The sequence below is a fragment of the Tetrahymena thermophila genome (genome assembly GCF_000189635.1).
Source record: "Tetrahymena thermophila SB210 genomic scaffold scf_8254654, whole genome shotgun sequence".
Taxonomy (NCBI): domain Eukaryota; phylum Ciliophora; class Oligohymenophorea; order Hymenostomatida; family Tetrahymenidae; genus Tetrahymena; species Tetrahymena thermophila.
Window position 1 is genome coordinate 193,162 of NW_002476422.1, and position 19,603 is coordinate 212,764.

Below are 19,603 nucleotides of genomic sequence, written 5' to 3' on the forward strand. Positions count from 1 at the left end.
TTTCTTCAATTTTACATACAGAACTAATTAAATGAGCTGGAGAGTTTTTAATTTCTGATAAAATTATTGAATTTGTTTTTATTTTCTTTCTTATAGTACAATTAATCTATGAATCACTCATTCTAAGTTTAGTACATTAAGAAGTAACAAAATCATTTAATTTATTTTCTTTAGTATTTTTATTATTATTATTTTAAGAGTTTCTCTAGTTTTATGATTGAACTTAGTCTAAGGTTATTTTTAATCCACTTATAAGAGAAGAATATTTTTAAATAAAATTTTAATCATTAATTTTATTTTTCTGCTTGTAAATAATCACAAAAAAGAAAAAAGGGATTCCTAAAACAGTTATAGTGCTTATTGAGTGCAGCATATAATTCAAAAAGCAAGAATAAATATCATCAAAGTTATATGTATTGAATTAAATCAATACTGCAACTACTAAGTAAATATAAAAGGACCAACACAAATCTATCATCGCAGAAAACTCCCATGTTTCTTTAATAGCTCTCTAACAATATAAATTTAAATATTTTATAGGAGATTTAGCAAATATCTTAGCTAATAAATAGAGTATAAAACCAGCTAAATATATTGTGAAATATTGGCCAAAGTTTTTAAGGTAGTAATTATCAGTCTCCTAAGCCATAAACTAAGGAGGAGATTATTAGACGTAATTGGGGTCGATGATGTATAAAAAGAAATTAGGGATGAATGGGAAATTAAAGTTTTTAAAAAGCTGATAAAAATTCATAATATTGAGAGGATACCTGATATCTAAAAACATCAAATAGTATAAGAAACCAGTGATATCAAGAGTATTACAAATTATGTAGATATTTCCAAAAAAAATAGCTGGGATGATTGAAAGCAATGAAGAGGTAACAAAGACAGAACCATATTAAGTCAGCTTTTAAGAAGCCTCTATATTAGATTAAGATATTAACACAAATATTGATAGTTACAGTTCTTGAGATATGTTTTTCATTGAATTTTCATGGACAAACTATGCACTAGTTATAGTTATATTGAGAAAAGAATTCTTAATATTACAAGCAGGTAAAATTAATAAATTTATCAGTTTATTTGAAGTTAAACTGAATTATAAAGTGTATTTATTAGAGTCAATTCCTGTAATCTAAATGCTAAATATCTCTTTATTTAAAATCAGATTAACAAAAAATATTTTTAAAGGGAATTTTCATTAAATGAGTATTGAAATAAAATTTTATAGAAAAACATTAACTAAAATAACAAATTTACTTAAATAATCTAGATTATTCAGAGTTGATTACACAAGTGGATTATCAAAATTTATATTTACACTGTAACCGTTTGTTGTTAAGGTTTATTCTAAATGAAAATAGTTTGTTACTTACTGTGGAATCTCAGGAATCAAGTCACAACTCTTGCTATCACTCTTAACTTGATATCCTGAATTACATTTCTAACAAAGCTAGTTGTTTGTACTTTAGCATTCTTAACAATTTTAAACACTGCAAGGTAGGCATTGAGTTTGATCTGAATTTAAATATGTACTTGTTTAGCAAACTTAACAAATTTAATTATTTTATGGATCACATGTTAAACAATTTTAGATTTAGCATCGCATGCACTACTATTTGTCAGAAGATAAAGAGTAATTTTGTGAGCATTATTAGCATTTTTAATAGTTTTCACTGAAACATTACAAGCAGTTTGGAACAGAACAAGGGAGGCATTAACTTTAATCTAAATTTAAGTAGTTATTAGGTGAGCATACTTGACAGCTAAAAGGATTTTATAATTTACATGTTTAGCAATTACTGACAACACAAGAGTTAATCGAAATGCAATTTTGGGGATTTCTTTGATCTACTTAGAATGTAGAATCTGTGCATTATTTACATATTGTACTATTACAAAGTTAACAATTAATTCCACAGTCAATACATTTATTTGATACAGCATCTAGATATTAGTTTGCTTTGCAAGTAGGAATACATTCATTATTTTTAATAGTATATCCTTCAGAGCATGTAATACAAATACCATAAGGACAACTTGCGCAATTTTTAGTATAGCAACCACACCAATAAAGGCTATAATAAGATTCAGGGTATAATATTACTACTTAGTTGTAGGGGCACTTATAAGAATAATAAGTTTCCATATTTGTCCTTTGATATTAACCATTTTAATATTTAACTGCATTTTAGGCATATTTGAGGCACTAATTAGGATCTGCATAGTATGTATCTAATCATATTTATATTTTAAATTAATTAATAAAAATTTTTCCTTTTAAAAATTTTTAATTAAAAAATTTCAAAGTAAATGAGAAGCTTTTATGAATTAAATTGCAAGAAATTTTAGGTGTTAATTTTAAATAAAAATAATTTCATTACTTGTCTAAGATTTACAAATATTAAGTTTATCTAATGAGATACATTAATTATTTTAAAGTGAATAACCAGGGAAACACTAAGTGCATATATTTTCAGTTTAACTAACAGCACATAGAAAACAGTTTTCTTAGCAACTAGTAATTTATTCACAAACTTATAAACCTGATGGTAGAGTAATTTTTTTAAAACTGTATTTGCATACATCGCAGTTACTTTAATCTATACAAACTTAGCATGTAATAGAGCAAGTCATTGATAATTAAATTCCCTTAATACCAAATAGGTAATAATTTGACTAATCATGAGTAACTTTTTCAAAATGGATATTTAAATTATTGTCTTAAATGTTAGCATTGCTTTTGTAGAAAGAAAAAGTTGCTTTTTTTATTATCTAAGTATTTTTACAATACAGATCTTTATAATAAATGACATAAATAGGATATTGTGGAAAAGCAAAAGAAAAATGAAGTTTAGAATTAACATCAGCATTTAACTTAGCATCTCCATCCATTACATATAAGATGTCTATCAGAATAATTGAATAATTGATTTGACTTCCAATTTTATAATTTAAAAGCATATCACCACTTTTATTTATTCTTCTATCCATTAAAAAACTAACTATTGAACTGTTTGTTTTATGGTAGCAGTCTGATTAGCATTATTTCAATACATATCCATCATCAGGTGATGTCCATGCTCCAATCAAAGCCTAGTTGCAATCAGATGGCAAATCAGGTAAATTAAACGACATAAGTGTAGTCTAAGCATTTACATATATAGCTAATTTAAGTATTAAAAAATAATTAAATTTAAAAACACTCCAAAAAAATTATTTTATTGAAGTAAAAATTTACGCCAAAATAGAAAGAATAAAATCTATGCAAATACCAAAGATTTAATTTAGAGATTTTAATGGATGATATTATTTTTTCTTAAAGTCATCTTATTCTTAGATTAAATTTTTATATTTGATTATTTGAATTTAAGTGTATTCTTATTTCTTCTTCAATATAAAAAAGTAAATAAAAAATATTTATTGCAGAATTCAACAAAGCTAAATCCTTATGTAATAAACTGTAAAAATGTAAATAAATTTCTTCTGGAAGTATATTTTTAAGTTTGTTTTTTAAACCTTAGTTAAAACCACCAAATTAATTATAAATCATATTTATAGTTTTAGCTAACTAAAAGAGAGAGAGGAAAAAAGTCATTTCATTTTAGTTTTTTATTTTTAAAATTTATTTTCCTAAAAAAATTATTTAAATTAAGCTAATTAACAATATTTTTACTCTTTCTGCAAGTCTAATTTTTATAAATTTTAGTATTCCAGTTTTATATTCATGAATTCTTATAAAAATTAGTAATAGCCATAGCATTAAAAAGTATATTAATTATTGTTTATATATTTTGAAAGTAAAGCTGTGATTATTATTGATATTGTCTAAAAAAATTTATCTGGTTAATTACCAATCTCTTATTTAATTAATAATAAATTAGCTTTTATTTGCAAGTTTGGTGTATTTTTCATATACTCCACACATATTTGTTAAGTACCAAAAAAAGAATGAAAAGCGAATAATAATTATTGAATTTATATTTAGATTTGATTTAATAATTTTATTTACGCTTGTTATTCTTTCTCTTAATTTTAGTCTAAATTATTATAATAAATGTTTAAGTCTTTAAAATTTAAAATATTTACTAAATTTTTCTGAAAAATGATTTTATGTTGACTTAATCGTAAATGTATTTTAGAAATATAATTAATACAAAATGAATCGAAATAAAAGATATCATCCATCATTCTACTTAATAGGAATACTTAATTTATGTAATTTAATTGATCTATAAGTATTTTCATAATAAATAGTTATTAAATTCATTATCAAATTTACTTTTTCAGCATGTTAATGAGTAATTTACACATTTATTAATTAATTATTCATTTATTATGTGGAAAATTTACTAAGAATTAAGATTTTTGGTTACAATTTTTAGTAAGTATGATATATACTTTTTCTAATTTATAATCTTGATTGAAATTAGATCTAACATTTTTCTGACAAAACATACTCAATATTTTTATTATAAGGATATTATTTCTAATTATAAAACCTTTGATATCTTCATTTAGCTAACCAATCTTTATTCAAGTAAACATAATATTATTGTAATCACTATTAAGTGAATGTAAATTATTTTTTTAAATGCTATGTGAAGGAAATTAAGTATTTTATTAAGTTAAAAACTTATTTATTGAAAAAGCAGATTATATTTAAGTTATCAGTGAGCTTTAAAAAGTCCCATTTTTTTTGGCCCTTACAAATTTTATGGCATAATAGTTAGTCAATTATTAAAGACTTAATTTAACTGATAAAAAAGAATTCATGTTTAAATTTTTTTATATTAAAGATTTTTATTTGACATTTTTAAAATATTCAAAAAATCTGCCTTAAATAAAAAAGCCTTATTTTATGAGGATCTACAATATTTCAATTCATTTTTAACTAAATTCATTTTATTCATAAAAAGAAAATAAGATAGGAAGTTTAGCTTGTCAATAAAGAATAGAAAATATAATATAAAATACAATTAAATTAAATTATAAAATTGATTTAACTCATAATTAGCTTTAAAACTAAAAATTTAACATCAAACATAATTTTAGATAAGATTTTCAACATTCATAGTCTTATTATTATTGCTTTAAATTTCCATAATATTTAATGTACACTTCTAATTTTCTTATATTTTTTTGTTAATTTATTAGTTTTCTTCATTATTATTTCTTTAAGTCAATGGAATTTTATTAGAACTAACTATAGATTGAGATTTTTCCTAATTATTTATTAAAATTTGAGAATCATTTTAACACTTTATTTCCTAAATCTTCTAATTTGATGATAAAAAACATTTTTTAGCAATTATTAATATTAAATACTTGAATAATTTATATATTTCAATAATAGCATCTTTAAATATCAGCAAAGTATAATATATTATCCAGAAAGAGCTAATTCCAATTATAATCCATCCTATTTTCATTCTATAATCTTCACTCACATCTTAGTCATCATTAATTAAAAGAGAAGCTAATACTTGTATAGTTATTAAAGAGAGTTCTTATAATATGAATTAGTAGTTATAGTAGTTGCTCTAAAAAGGAGTTATTAAAATTATAAAAATAGCAAGCAATAAGTTTAGTATAGAAATCAAAACTAACTGATGATAAGGCTCATTGTAAAGGTACGTAATTACAATACAAAATAGAACTTTTCTAAAATATAATAGCACATTGTAGTATCTACTTAACATAAATACTAACTTTTTTCTATAGGATAATTGGTTTTCTTCAATTTTACATACAGAACTAATTAAATGAGCTGGAGAGTTTTTAATTTCTGATAAAATTATTGAATTTGTTTTTATTTTCTTTCTTATAGTACGATTAATCTATGAATCACTCATTCTAAGTTTAGTACATTAAGAAGTAACAAAATCATTTAATTTATTTTCTTTAGAATTATTATTATTATTATTTTAAGAGTTTCTCTAGTTTTATGATTGAACTTAGTCTAAGGTTATTTTTAATCCACTTATAAGAGAAGAATATTTTTAAATAAAATTTTAATCATTAATTTTATTTTTCTGCTTGTAAATAATCACAAAAAAGAAAAAAGGGATTCCTAAAACAGTTATAGAGCTTATTGAGTGCAACATATAATTCAAAAAGCATGAATAAACATCATCAAAGTTATATGTATTGAATTAAATCAATACTGCAACTACTAAGTAAATATAAAACGACCAACACATATCTATCATCGCAGAAAACTCCCATGTTTCTTTAATAGCTCTCTAACAATATAAATTTAAATATTTTATAGGAGATTTAGCAAATATCTTAGCTAATAAATAGAGTATAAAACCAGCTAAATATATTGTGAAATATTGGCCAAAGTTTTTAAGGTAGTAATTATCAGTCTCCTAAGCCATAAACTAAGGAGGAGATTATTAGACGTAATTGGGGTCGATGATGTATAAAAAGAAATTAGGGATGAATGGGAAATTAAAGTTTTTAAAAAGCTGATAAAAATTCATAATATTGAGAGGATACCTGATATCTAAAAACATCAAATAGTATAAGAAACCAGTGATATCAAGAGTATTACAAATTATGTAGATATTTCCAAAAAAAATAGCTGGGATGATTGAAAGCAATGAAGAGGTAACAAAGACAGAACCATATTAAGTCAGCTTTTAAGAAGCCTCTATATTAGATTAAGATATTAACACAAATATTGATAGTTACAGTTCTTGAGATGTGTTTTTGATAGAATTTTCATGGACAAACTATGCACTAGTTATAGTTATATTGAGAAAAGAATTCTTAATATTACAAGCAGGTACAATTAATAAATTTATCAGTTTATTTGAAGTTAAACTGAATTATAAAGTGTATTTATTAGAGTCAATTCCTGTAATCTAAATGCTAAATATCTCTTTATTTAAAATCAGATTAAGAAAAAATATTTTTATAAGGGAATTTTTATTAAATGTTAAAGAATATTGAAATAAAATAAGATTTAGAAGAATATTAATTAAATAATAAATTTACTTAAATAATCAAGATTATTGAGAGTAGATTGCACAAGTGGATTATCAAAATTTATATTCACACTGTAACCGTTTGTTGTTAAGGTTTATTCTAAATGAAAATAGTTTGTTACTTACTGTGGAGTCTCAGGAATCAAGTCACAACTCTGGCTATCGCTCCTAACTTGAAATCCTGAATTACATTTCTAACAAAGATAGTTGTTTGTACTTTAGCATTCTTAACAATTTTAAACACTGCAAGGTAGGCATTGAGTTTGATCTGAATTTAAATATGTACTTGTTTAGCAAACTTAACAAATTTAATTATTTTATGGATCACATGTTAAACAATTTTAGATTTAGCATCGCATGCACTACTATTTGTCAGAAGATAAAGAGTAATTTTGTGAGCATTATTAGCATTTTTAATAATTTCCATTGAAGCATTATAAGCAGTTTGAAACAGAGCAAGGGAGGCATTAACTTTAATCTAAATTTAAGTATTTATTAGGTGAGCATACTTGACAACTAAAAGGATTTTATAATTTACAAGTTTGGCAATTACTAACAACACAAGAGTTAATCGAAATGCAATTTTGGGGATTTCTTTGATCTACTTAGAATGTAGAATCTGTGCATTATTTACATATTGTATTATTACAAAGTTTACAATTAATTCCACAGTCAATACATTTTTTTGATACTGTATCAAAATATTAGTTTATTTTACAAGTTGATACACATTAACTATTTGTCAAGGTATATCCTTCAGAGCATGTAGAACAATAATAATTAGGACAACTTGCGCAATTATTAGTAATACAGCCACATAAATAAAGACTATAATAAGATTATGGTTATATTAGTACTACTTAATTTTCAGGGCACTTATAAGAAGAATAGATTTCCTAATTTGTCCTTTGATATTAACCATTATAATAAAAAGCCGCAATTAAGTTATATTTGATACATTAATTAGGGTCTGCATAGTATGTCTCTAATTTTATTTATATTTTAAATTAATTAATATAATTTTCCCTTAAAAATTTTTTTAGTTATGAAATATCAAAATAAATGAGAAACTTTTATGAAATAAATTGAAAGAAATTTAAAGTGTTAATTTTAAATGAAATTAAAATTACATGGCTAAGATTTACAAATATTAAGTTTATCTAATGAGATACATTAATTATTTTAAAGAGAATAACCAGGGAAACACTATGTGCATATATTTTCAGTTTTACTAACAGCACATAGAAAGCAGTTTTATGAGCAACTAGTAATTTATTCACAAACTTATAAACCTGATGGTAGAGTAATTTTTTTAAAGCCGGATTTGCATACATCGCAATTACTATCATTTAAACATATTTCACATGTTATAGAGCAAGTCATTGATATTTAAATTGCCTTAATACCAAGTAGGTAATAATTTGACTAATCATTACTAATTTTTTCAAAATGGATATTTAAATTATTATCCAAAATGTTAGCATCACTTTTGTAGAAAGATAATGATGCTTTTTTTGTTACCTAAGTACTTTAACAATACAGATCCCGATAAAAATCGAAATAATATGAATATTTTATAGTAGCAAAAGAAAAATTTAGCTTAGAATTAATATCAACATTTAACTTAACATCACCTTCCGTTACATATATGAGGTCTACCTGAAAAATTGAATAATTGATTTGACCTCCAATTTTATAGTTGAGCAGCATATCACCACTTTTATTTTTTCTTCTGTCCATTAAAAAACTAATTATTGAACTGTTTGTTTTATGGTAGCAGTCTGTAGAGCATTATGTTAATGCATATCCATCATCAGGCGAAATCCATGTTCCAATCAAAGCCTATTTGCAATCAGATGGCAAATCAGGTAAATTAAATGAAAAAAGTATAGTCTAAGCATTAACATATTTAGCTAATTTAAGTATTAAAAAAATAATTAAATTTAAAAAAACACCAAAAAAATTATTTTATTGAAGTAAAAATTTACGCCAAAATAGAAAGAATAAAATCTATGTAAATACCAAAGATTTGATTTAGAGATTTTAATGGATGATATTATTTTTTCTTAAAGCCATCTTATTCTTAGATTAAATTTTTATATTTGATTATTTGAAGTTAAGTGTATTCGTATTTCTTCTTCAATATATAAAAGTAAATAAAAAATATTTATTACAGAATTCAACAAATCTAAATCCTTTTGTAATAAACTGTAAAATGTATATAAATTTCTTCTGAAAATATATTTTAAAGCTTATTTTTTAAATCTTAATTACAACCACCAAATTAATTGTAAATCATATTTATTATATTTATAGTTTTAACCAACTTAAAGAGATAAAAAAATATTTCATTTTACTTCTTTATTTTTTAAATTTATTTTGCTAAAAAACTTTTTTAAGTTAAGCTAAATAACATATTATTACTCTTTTTGCAAGATTATTTTTTAAAAATTTTAATGTTTCCAATTTTATTGACCTGAATTTTGATAAAAAATTAATAATAGCCATAGCATTAAAAAGTATATTATTGCTTATATATTTTGAAAGTAAAACTGTGATAAATTATTGATACTGGCTAAAAAAAATTTATTTGGTTTCTAATTTAATTAATAATTAATTAGCTTTTATTTGCACTTTTGGTATTTTTCAAATATTCAATACATATATGTTAAGTACCAAAAAAAGTAAAAGAAAAAGGATACGATGAGCATATTAAATATTGAATTTATGTTTAGATTTGATTTAATAATTTTATTTATACTTATTATTTTTTCTTTTAATTTTAGTCTAAATTCTATTAATACAATATATAATTAAGTATTTAAAATTTAAAATATTTACTAAATTCTTCTTAAAATATTATTTTATGTTGACTTAATTGAAAATATATTTTAGAAACTTAAATTACTATAAAATGAATCAAAATAAAGTAATCATCATTTTCTTGAATACTGATACTTAATTTATGTAATTTAATTGATCTTTTCTAATAGATATTTGTTTCATTCATTATCAAATTAATTTATTTGGTATAAAAAAGATGAGTTATATTTATTAATAATTCATTTATTATGTGGACAAATACGATGAGTTAAGATTTTAGGTTACAATTTTTAGTAAGTATGATTTTACTTTTTTTAATTAATAATCTTGATTGAAATTAGATGAAACACTTTTTTACACCACATAGTCAATATTTTTATTATAAGGATATGATATCTTCATTTAGCTAACCAATCTTTATTCAAGTAAACAAAGATTATATTATTGTAATCACTATCAAGTGAATGAAAATATTTTTTTTTAAAACACTAAATGAAGGGAAATAAGTATTTTATTAAGTTAAAAGCTTCTTTAATGAACAAATTTACATTTAGATTATATATCCCCAAAAAAAGTATTCAAATCGATATCAGCAAACTTTAAAAAATTACATTTTTTTTGGCATTACAAATTTTTATAGCATACGATTAAATCTAATAAAGGAAAGAAGTAACAAAAGTCAGAATTAAAAAATAGGTACAGAATCTATAATTCATTCTTTTTACAACAAATATTTGGAATAAATGAAAAGGTCACTTTTAATAAAGCAAAAGAATTTTTATAAGATTAATCATTATTATTACATGAATATTTCTAATAATTTATAGTTTGAGTTCTCATTAATAAATGCCCGTTTACAGAAAATGCTTTTTTTTCAAAAATTGTACTTTTTATGATTTTTAAGAATGGGTTCTAATTTTTCCAATTTGCTAATTAGTGAATGAGTGATGATCTACTGTCTTTTATTTTAATTATATGAGAAATAAGCAGAAATACTATTTCAATAATTATATTTATTTTTCTAATTGAAAAGAATGAATTCATTTTTAAATTTTTTTAGATTGAAAGTTATTATTTGTAAAATTAGTAGGCGATTGTAAATAAACTAAATAGAAATATATAAAAGTACATTAGGTTATTTAAAATTTCTTAGTCATCAAACATTTTAAAACATATAAATCTTATCCATATTACTTACTAAACTTTTTTGTTTATTCAATGGTTTTTTACCTATCAAATAGTATATTTATAATTTTAATTTTAAAGAATTCAATAAAATAGTAAATTAATTTTTGTTGAAAATTCATAATAATAAAAATCATGTATAAATATTATTTTTGACATTAAACAATATTTAAAAAGTAAATATACAATATGTTTATATGTGTTCAAAATACTCTCCATAATTATTTATACAAAGCTAAATTCTTTGTGTCTATTTCCTCTTTTTAGTTAAATAATCAAATAATCCTTATTTATTATCGTGAATATCAAATTTATTTTTTATACGGCTAAACGATCAAAAGTCTACTGGAGCCAAATCAGGAGAGCAGGGAGGCTATTGCATAAAAACAAACCATTCTCTTGAAGATATGTATAATTTAACTTTTTTTTACGAGTATTGTCATGATAAATATTAACCCTCTATATACCTGTTTAAGGTCTCTGATTTTTTAATTCATCTATTGTATTATGCTCTAAGTAAAGTTTTAATGTTTTTAACCTAAGTAATAATAATCCATATTGTTAGTTGAAAAAGATACAATTAATCATCTTCTTTTAGAATTAACTTCCTTTAACACTTAAATTTGGATGTTAATCTTTTATGCACCACGAAGAGTTTGAGCCTGTATTTTGAATTTATCTCCAAAAAAACCAGCTTTAATACTGAGTGATAACGTTCCTCAGCTTCCATTTACCTTACTGAATTTTTTCTAAATCTTTTCTACAGATTTAAATAGCCTTTATTGCTTATCTAATTCTGTTAAATTATCTGAAAATCTATTAGATACTCTGCTCAAAATTAAATGCTCAGTTAATATTCTTTGCAATGTAGATAAAACTCATTAGAAATATCCTCAATAGAATAAAATAGATTTTCTTAGATCATTTAATCATTTTTTAAATATTTGTTTGGGTTGAGTCTGCTATTGATCTACCAATAAAATAGGAATCCTCCAGGGTATCTATCTCTACCTTTTGCAAAGAATCTCATCAATTTTTTAATAAGAGAAGTCTTCATCTCCCATAGCTTCAATAAATTAATTTTAATTAATTGAATATATTAGTAGCATTTACACTTTAATAACCATCTTATTTTTATATAAATCTTTTATATTTTTGTTTTGAATTTTCTATAAAATTTATGTACTGATTTTTTTTAAATTTATTGATGTCTTAAATGATTATTTTAAATATTATAAACAATAACTATTTTTAATTTAATAAAATATCAATTAAAAACCAAATATGCAATTATTAATGTGAGTGAAAAAATTTTTCTTTTTTTTTAGTTTAAATATTAGAAAAAATTAATGTAAATTTGTTTGTTTATGATAAAAAAAATAATAATCAACAAAGAAATTTATCTAATATTTCATCATGCTTGTTAACATCTAAATAATATAAATTATATATTAATAATTTATTACTCTAAAATAAAAAACAATAATATTTTTATATTTATTTTCTCTGGTAAATTTAATAACGGAAGATGTTTAATTCCTAATAAATGAAGTAGGATTAATTAAATAGAACATTTTTAATTATTTATAATGCAAATGAATGATATTCTTTAGCTAATTATCAAAAAAATTAAAGAATTAAAATGAATTTTAAATCACTTATAATACATATTTTAGCTTTTCTTTGCAGTTAACCACCAAAGAATATGAAAAAAAATAAAACAATCTACCTAAACTCAAAAAATTTTTTTTTATTCTTAATAAAATTTTTTTGTTTGACTGTTATGTTAAACTAATTTTCTTATTGATTCCTAGTAATCTATAAAAAAAATAAATAATTTATACCTCGTTTCTCTTTTGTAATTAAAGAATAAAATATGATTCAGGTAAATTATTAATTGTTTTATATAACTAGAGCTGGCTTTTGATGATTAAATCTATTTAAATTTTAAAATTCAAAAAATTTAATATGATTTAAAAACTAATCAGTAAGTAAGTAAAACATAAATGACAAAAAAGAAAATTCAGGTAAGATAAGTTAATACTTTTAAATCAAAGTTGAATAACTCAGTTAAAATATAAATAAATAAAAATCAATTACAAAATTAAAAAGTAAAAAGAATTTATTTTTGCAAAAAAACTGAGTTCACCATTTGCTATTCATCCTATTTCTCCTGAGCATAAAATTATAGGAATGAAAACAGATAACATTCAATCCTAGATGTAAGATAGTCCATATATTATAAATTAAAAAAATGAATTGATCCCTTTAGAAACTCTTTCTTTGGGAAATAAATCTATGTAGGACCAACCAACTTAAATATAACAAAAAGACTAAGTAAGTCAATTCAATGACTAAAGCTAAAGATTTTATGCTCAGAAGCATGATCAAGAAATAAACCATTAGACAGTACCAAAAAATCCAAAGAAAATTATGTCATCTTGGAAAGCATCATGGCACCATAGGTTTATACAATACTGGCAATCTATATTTAACAGAAGAATTGTTTCCTTTTCTTGCTTTGCATTATAAATTGGTGATGTTTTTATATTCTCTGCTATAGTTGCTTTTTGTTGCTTTGCCTGTATTGAAGATAAATAAGCAAAATCCTCTGGAAATATGGCTTCAATTTTAATGGGTAATTAATTATAATATTTAATTAATTAATTAATTATTTCTTTATTTAAAATATTGATTTTTTAGTGGTTTAATTTTTTTATCCTAATTTTATTTTAATTAATAATTTTCTGTAAAAACTAATGGTTATTTTACATTAATAATAGCTGCAACTATTGTATTTGGATGTCGCAATGGTCTACTAAGCTACTTCTTTGGGTTGAGCTTAGAAAGAGCATTAATTTGGCATTAGCTCCTTGCATGGGCTACTCTTGTCGCCTCATTAAATCACTGGTTTCACTCAAAGCGCCTCCTAAGTGGATATATTATTTAATTTCCTATAATTGCTTTTATCTTTTTCTCCATAAAGCCAGTTAGGAGATATTTGTGGGAGCTATTTATGAAAATGCACTGGATTCTAATAATTGTATCAATTTATGGCTGCATAGCTCATAAAGTTAGTTATGCGCTTTTTGCTTTTGGCTATTTTATCATTGATGTTTGCTATAGGTATTTATTTTATTTTTAATTTATAATAATGTATATAATTTCCCTAATAAAATATTTAGAATGTATACAATTTACATGCTTAGTGATGTGTCGAAATAAATCAAGTTAGAAAAAATAGGAAATAACATAACAAAAATTTCAATGTCAAGTAAGAATGTCAATTATAAGGGAGGATAATACTTTTTTTTAATGATTCCTAAAATAAGCTATCTATAATGGCATCCTTTTTCAGTATTTAGTGCTTCGTATGAAGATGAAGTAGTATTCTATGTTAAATCTCTAGGAGACTGGACTAGAGAGCTCTATAAAATAGCAGGCGAGCAAGGAAAACCAACAATCTTAAAAGGTTATTTAGATGGTCCTTATGGCTACCATTCTATAGGAATAGAAGGTGATAAGTATAAGCATTTCTTATGTATAAGTGGAGGTATTGGAGTGACTCCAATTATAAGCACTGCCAAAGAAATTTTAAAATAAATGGAAAAAGGAAGACCTGTCAACAGCTTGCATTTTATTTGGACTGGAAGAGATTCCGCTATCGTAGAAAGTGTCTTAAAGCCAGACGAATTAAGATCTCTTTTAAACCAAGACGATTCAAGCATCTTAAAAAATTTCTACCACTATTCAGATAAAGGCGACAAAAAAATTGAAGATATTGAAAAGTAGGCATAATAGGAATAATAATAGTTAGTCTAATTATCTAAAGGAAGGCCAGAATTTACAAAATATTTTGAATCTGCATACAATGCAGCAAAAGAAAGTGGCGAAAGCCTTGTCGCTGTACTCACATGTGGTCCTCAATAACTTATTGATACAGCTGAAATAAATTCAATGAAATGGTCAAAATAAGGAATTAGATTTGACTGCCATTAAGAAGTTTTTGACTTCTGAGAAATAAATAAATACAAATTCCTAAAAAAATATAATAATTATATTATCCAATAACATAAGAACATATTAAATGATAGATAGATAGTTTAATTTTTGATAAATAAAAAACTACCTCAACTTAATTTATTACAAATTAGTTAATAAAATAAATAATTTAAAAAAATTTTTTTAATCATTTTTTAGATATATATCATTTATATTAGCACGCACTTTAATTATTTACTTACTTATCAGAAACCTTATGACAAAAAAGTTATTGTCAGCTTATAAATTTTTGTTTTATTTTCTTTAATTAACATGGATGAATAGTAAGTACTACATAAATTTACATCATACAATTATAAAAATATTTTTTCAGCAATAATCATTTATTTAATAAATCCCCTTACTATACCCAATACAAATTCTTGAAATAAAAGTCTATATAACACTTCCATCCAACTTTCTAAGAATTAGAGTGGGGATAATAAATAATTTTTATATATTTATTGAAGCCTTATACTTATATATACAAATTCGTTATAAGAAAATTAGTAGGATTTAAGATTATTTTAAAATTTATTTTCAGTAAATAAATCAAAATATTTTTATAATAAAAGTAATTAATAGTTATTTTCTTTAATATTTTAAATTTTCTGTTTGATTAGTCTGAATTGTAAAATCATTCTTTAAATTTATATAAAAATAATCCTTTATTATTCATGTTAATCAACTATAATTCTAGTCAATTAAAAAGCTAATTTTATTTTTGTAAAATATTACAAGGAAAATTTTAATAATAATATTTAAAAAATAAAATTTTAAATAATGAATTAATTTTTATATGAGTTTTAATATATATTTATTAAATAAAAATACATAAATAATTTCAATAGAATTTAAGTACACCTTTAAAAGCAAAAAAACTTTGAACAGATAGATATTAATTTGTTTAATTTAGATGAGTGCTTTGAATATAGTTTTGCATTTAAAATGTTTAAAAAAATATTTAGCTAAATTAATTAACAAGGTTAATTTGATAATTTTAATTGTAAACCTTTGATTTATTTTGATTTACTGATGATATTGAAGTTTAATACCAGTAATAATGGTGAAAGTCAAATTTTAATTTTTAGCCTGAAAATTTTTAATTAACTGTAAATCTTTAAAAAAAGTATCTTCGAGAAAAAATCTTAATCTTAAAAAAAGTCTGATATAAAAGTAAGAAAGGGACTTTATTATTTTTATACTAAACCTCAGCTAAATATGATAAGTAAAATGATTTTTTATAATATTTACTGAATTGATAGTAAAAGCTTAAATTTTTTAAGTTTGATCATTAGAGTTTATTACTTTTTTTATAGATGTTCTAAAGAATTCTTTTTAAATATTCACAGTAATTTATATCTAAACTTTTAAAAAAATAATACCAAGAAATTCATAAAGGAAAAAAAATGTATCAACTAAATTCTAAACTAAAATTAAATACCTGGCTTGTAGAATACATTTGAATAAGTGGAAAATCTTATAAAGTAAGATTAATGACTAAAAGAATTTTTAAATGCAGCATCTCGAATAAAAATTGGAATTTCAGAAAATCCAGGATAAAATTTGTAACAAATAATAATAAATTTAAGATTCATTCTATTTCAATCTGACAATTTTAAATTTAAAGAAATTTAAAATATTAAAAATTATTTGTTGAATTCTGATTAAATTTTAAAAATTATATTAACCATTTGAATTAAAAACTATATTTTCAGTTATTTTAATATACATTTTGATTAAAATGAACAATTTAAAATTCAAAATATTCAATTAAAAATGCCTGAATTAAATAAAATGATAGAAAAGAACTTGTTAAAGACAATTAATTTTAACAAGGCTTTGCATTTTATCATTTTTAATCAAAAATTTTGATTATTTTTAAAGCAAAGTAACTTGTTGTTACTTTAAATAATGATAATTTAGTTATTTCAATCTTGAGCAAAAAAATAATTTCAAAAACTTAGAACAATTTGTTTTTTGTTCATCAAGTAGAATATATTTAATGGAAAAAAAAATTAACTTATTAAATATCATGTATTTTTATTAAAAAAATATGAATTTAAAAATAAATTAAAAACTAATCATTAAATTTCAGGTTTATTTTGAAATCAAAATTTGATATTTGTGATTATGTAGTTAGTTAATTAATTAATTAAAAGGAATAGAAGAAGATTTTTAATTTCATAAATTAATTGAAAACAAGCGTATTCTATTCAATATCTATTTTAGGCTTATTGAATAAATAAAGGAAGAGTGCAAACAAGAATATTATTATAAATACTAGAAATAGTTTACACAATCAAAACCTTATAATAAATTAAATAAAATAAATTTAACAAACAGCAAAAAGAAATAAAACTAAAAAACCTAATAAAATAACATAATTTCTTTTTAAAAAGTGAGTCCTAGTCTTTCAATTCATCCTCTTCCTTCTGATTCTCTAAATCAAAACATAAACATGAAAGATCAATCTCTTCCAAACAATATAAAAGCCTCTTTACCAGATAAATAATAAGAATTGGAGCAGTTAGAAAACTAACCTCAATAGGAAAAAGGCGAAAATGGTTAAAATCCTGATTAAATATAACAAGAATCTCAAAAAATAAAAATGAGCGAATATATCAAATAACATCAGAAAAAGTCAATGTAGGTTTGCGAATCTATTGAATTAGAGCAAGAAAAAAAGAATAAAAGTTGTCGTAATTCAGCTTGGCAAGCTTCTTGGCATTACAGAATTATCCAATATTGGCAGTCTATCTTCAATAGAAGAATAGTCTCATTTTCTTGTTTTGCTCTATAAGTTGGTGATGTTTTTATTTTCTGTGGGTTACTTTGCTTTTTGTGTATCAGTTGTGTTTCAATCAAAAAGTCAAAAAGCTCTGGAAATATGGCTTCAATAACAATGGGTAACTAATTGATTAATATATTAATTTATCATTTAAAATTCTATATTCTAACTAATTATTTTTATAACACAATAGCTGCGACAATAGTTTTCGGATGCCGTAATGGTTTTCTCAGCTACTTATTTGGATTAAGTTTAGAAAGGGCTCTTCTATGGCATTAATTCTTAGCTTGGATCACACTAGGTATGTCCATAAATCACTGGGTTCATTCAAAATCAATAGCTAGTGGATTTATTGTTTAAGTTCCTCTTATGGCATTCATAGTTTTCTCTATTAAACCAATCAGAAGATATCTATGGGAGTTATTTATGAAAATGCACTGGATTCTTATCATAGTCATGATTGTAGGATGCATAGCTCATGGCGTAACCTATGCCTTATTCGCCCTAGGCTACTTTGCTCTGGATGTTGTTTACAGGTATTTTTATTATTTAATATAAAACTTACAGTTTACAACAAACAATTACTTCGATTTTAAAATTTTGTTAATTAATTTATATTTTAATAAACAGAGGATATACAGTGTACTAGCTCAGAAATATATCAAACTAAATGAAACTTGAAAGGATAGGAACAAATATAACTAAAATTTCAATAAGCAATAAAAATAATAAATACAAAGGAGGATAGTATTATTTCATAATGATTCCTAAGCTTGGTTATTTACAATGGCACCCTTTCTCTGTTTTCAGTGCATCTTATGAAGAAGAAATAGTCTTTTATGTAAAATGCCTTGGTGATTGGACTACTCAATTGTACTAAATTGCTGGAGAGTAAGGTAAACCCACTATATTTAAGGGCTATTTAGATGGCCCATATGGATACCATTCTATTAGCATAGAAGGAGATAAGTATAAAAATTTTCTTTGTATAAGTGGTGGTATTGGAGTTACTCCAATCATTAGTACTGCTAAAGAGCTTTTACATTAAATTGAATAAGGAAGACCAATAAATAGTTTGTACTTTATATGGACTGGTAGAGATTCAGCGATAGTTTAGAGTGTATTAAAACCTGATGATTTAAGATCTCTATTAAACCAAGATGATGCTACTATCCTTTAAAATTTCTATCATTATTCTGATAAAGGAGATAAAAAAATTGATGACCTAGAAAAATAAGCTTAAATAGAATAGCATTAATTAGTTGTGTTAGCCAAAGGCAGACCAGATTTTAATAAATATTTTGAAGCTGCCTTTAATTCAGCAAAAGCTAAAGGTGATCATTTAGTAGGTGTGCTTACATGTGGACCTTAGCAATTAATTGATGCTGCTGAGATAAACTCTATGAAGTGGTCAAAGGATGGCATCAGATTTGATTGCCATTAAGAAGTTTTCGATTTTTGATGAATGTAGAATTAAAACTACTATTTTCTGACTATTTGTGACGAAGAAGCTATAATTTTAATACTAATATAATAAAAATAACAAAAAGAAACCATTAATAAATACTAACTAGATTAACAGAAAAATAAACCTTGATTAATTATTCAATTTATAAATATAAAACTATAAAAAAATAAATATTATATATTATATTATTAAGTAATTTATTTGTCTATATAATTCACTATGTAAATTGTCAATTTTAACCCTAAATTGATTGAATTTCTTCTTTGTACCTTTTTAAATCAAAAATAATATTTTTTT

The 19,603-nt window shown here is 22.8% G+C and overlaps 5 protein-coding genes across 5 annotated transcripts; 2 read left to right on the forward strand and 3 right to left on the reverse strand. All coding sequences in view use genetic code 6, as the record gives it.

Moving 5' to 3' along the window:
- Positions 1 to 1,395: 1,395 nt before the first annotated feature.
- TTHERM_000509150 (hypothetical protein) lies at positions 1,396 to 3,141 on the reverse strand (the record flags this gene model as incomplete). Its single annotated transcript, XM_012797462.1, has 3 exons — positions 1,396 to 1,724; positions 1,792 to 2,238; positions 2,388 to 3,141. The coding sequence occupies 3 exons, from the start codon at positions 3,139 to 3,141 to the stop codon at positions 1,396 to 1,398; spliced, it is 1,530 nt and encodes a 509-aa protein (XP_012652916.1).
- Positions 3,142 to 7,065: 3,924 nt separating this feature from the next.
- Positions 7,066 to 9,074, reverse strand: TTHERM_00510160 (hypothetical protein; the record flags this gene model as incomplete). Its single annotated transcript, XM_001015221.2, has 6 exons — positions 7,066 to 7,098; positions 7,189 to 7,469; positions 7,537 to 7,617; positions 7,717 to 7,983; positions 8,129 to 8,911; positions 8,987 to 9,074. 6 exons carry the CDS (start codon positions 9,072 to 9,074, stop codon positions 7,066 to 7,068), a joined length of 1,533 nt encoding a protein of 510 aa, XP_001015221.2.
- A 2,764-nt stretch (positions 9,075 to 11,838) lies between these two features.
- TTHERM_00510170 (hypothetical protein) lies at positions 11,839 to 12,036 on the reverse strand (the record flags this gene model as incomplete). The annotated part of the gene is made up of 1 exon (XM_001015222.2): positions 11,839 to 12,036. One exon carries the CDS (start codon positions 12,034 to 12,036, stop codon positions 11,839 to 11,841), a length of 198 nt encoding a protein of 65 aa, XP_001015222.2.
- A 1,163-nt stretch (positions 12,037 to 13,199) lies between these two features.
- On the forward strand, positions 13,200 to 15,023 carry TTHERM_00510180 (ferric reductase-like transmembrane component family protein; the record flags this gene model as incomplete). Its single annotated transcript, XM_001015223.1, has 3 exons — positions 13,200 to 13,644; positions 13,790 to 14,132; positions 14,192 to 15,023. 3 exons carry the CDS (start codon positions 13,200 to 13,202, stop codon positions 15,021 to 15,023), a joined length of 1,620 nt encoding a protein of 539 aa, XP_001015223.1.
- A 2,485-nt stretch (positions 15,024 to 17,508) lies between these two features.
- On the forward strand, positions 17,509 to 19,300 carry TTHERM_00510191 (ferric reductase-like transmembrane component family protein; the record flags this gene model as incomplete). The annotated part of the gene is made up of 3 exons (XM_001470724.1): positions 17,509 to 17,956; positions 18,032 to 18,374; positions 18,469 to 19,300. 3 exons carry the CDS (start codon positions 17,509 to 17,511, stop codon positions 19,298 to 19,300), a joined length of 1,623 nt encoding a protein of 540 aa, XP_001470774.1.
- Positions 19,301 to 19,603: the final 303 nt, after the last annotated feature.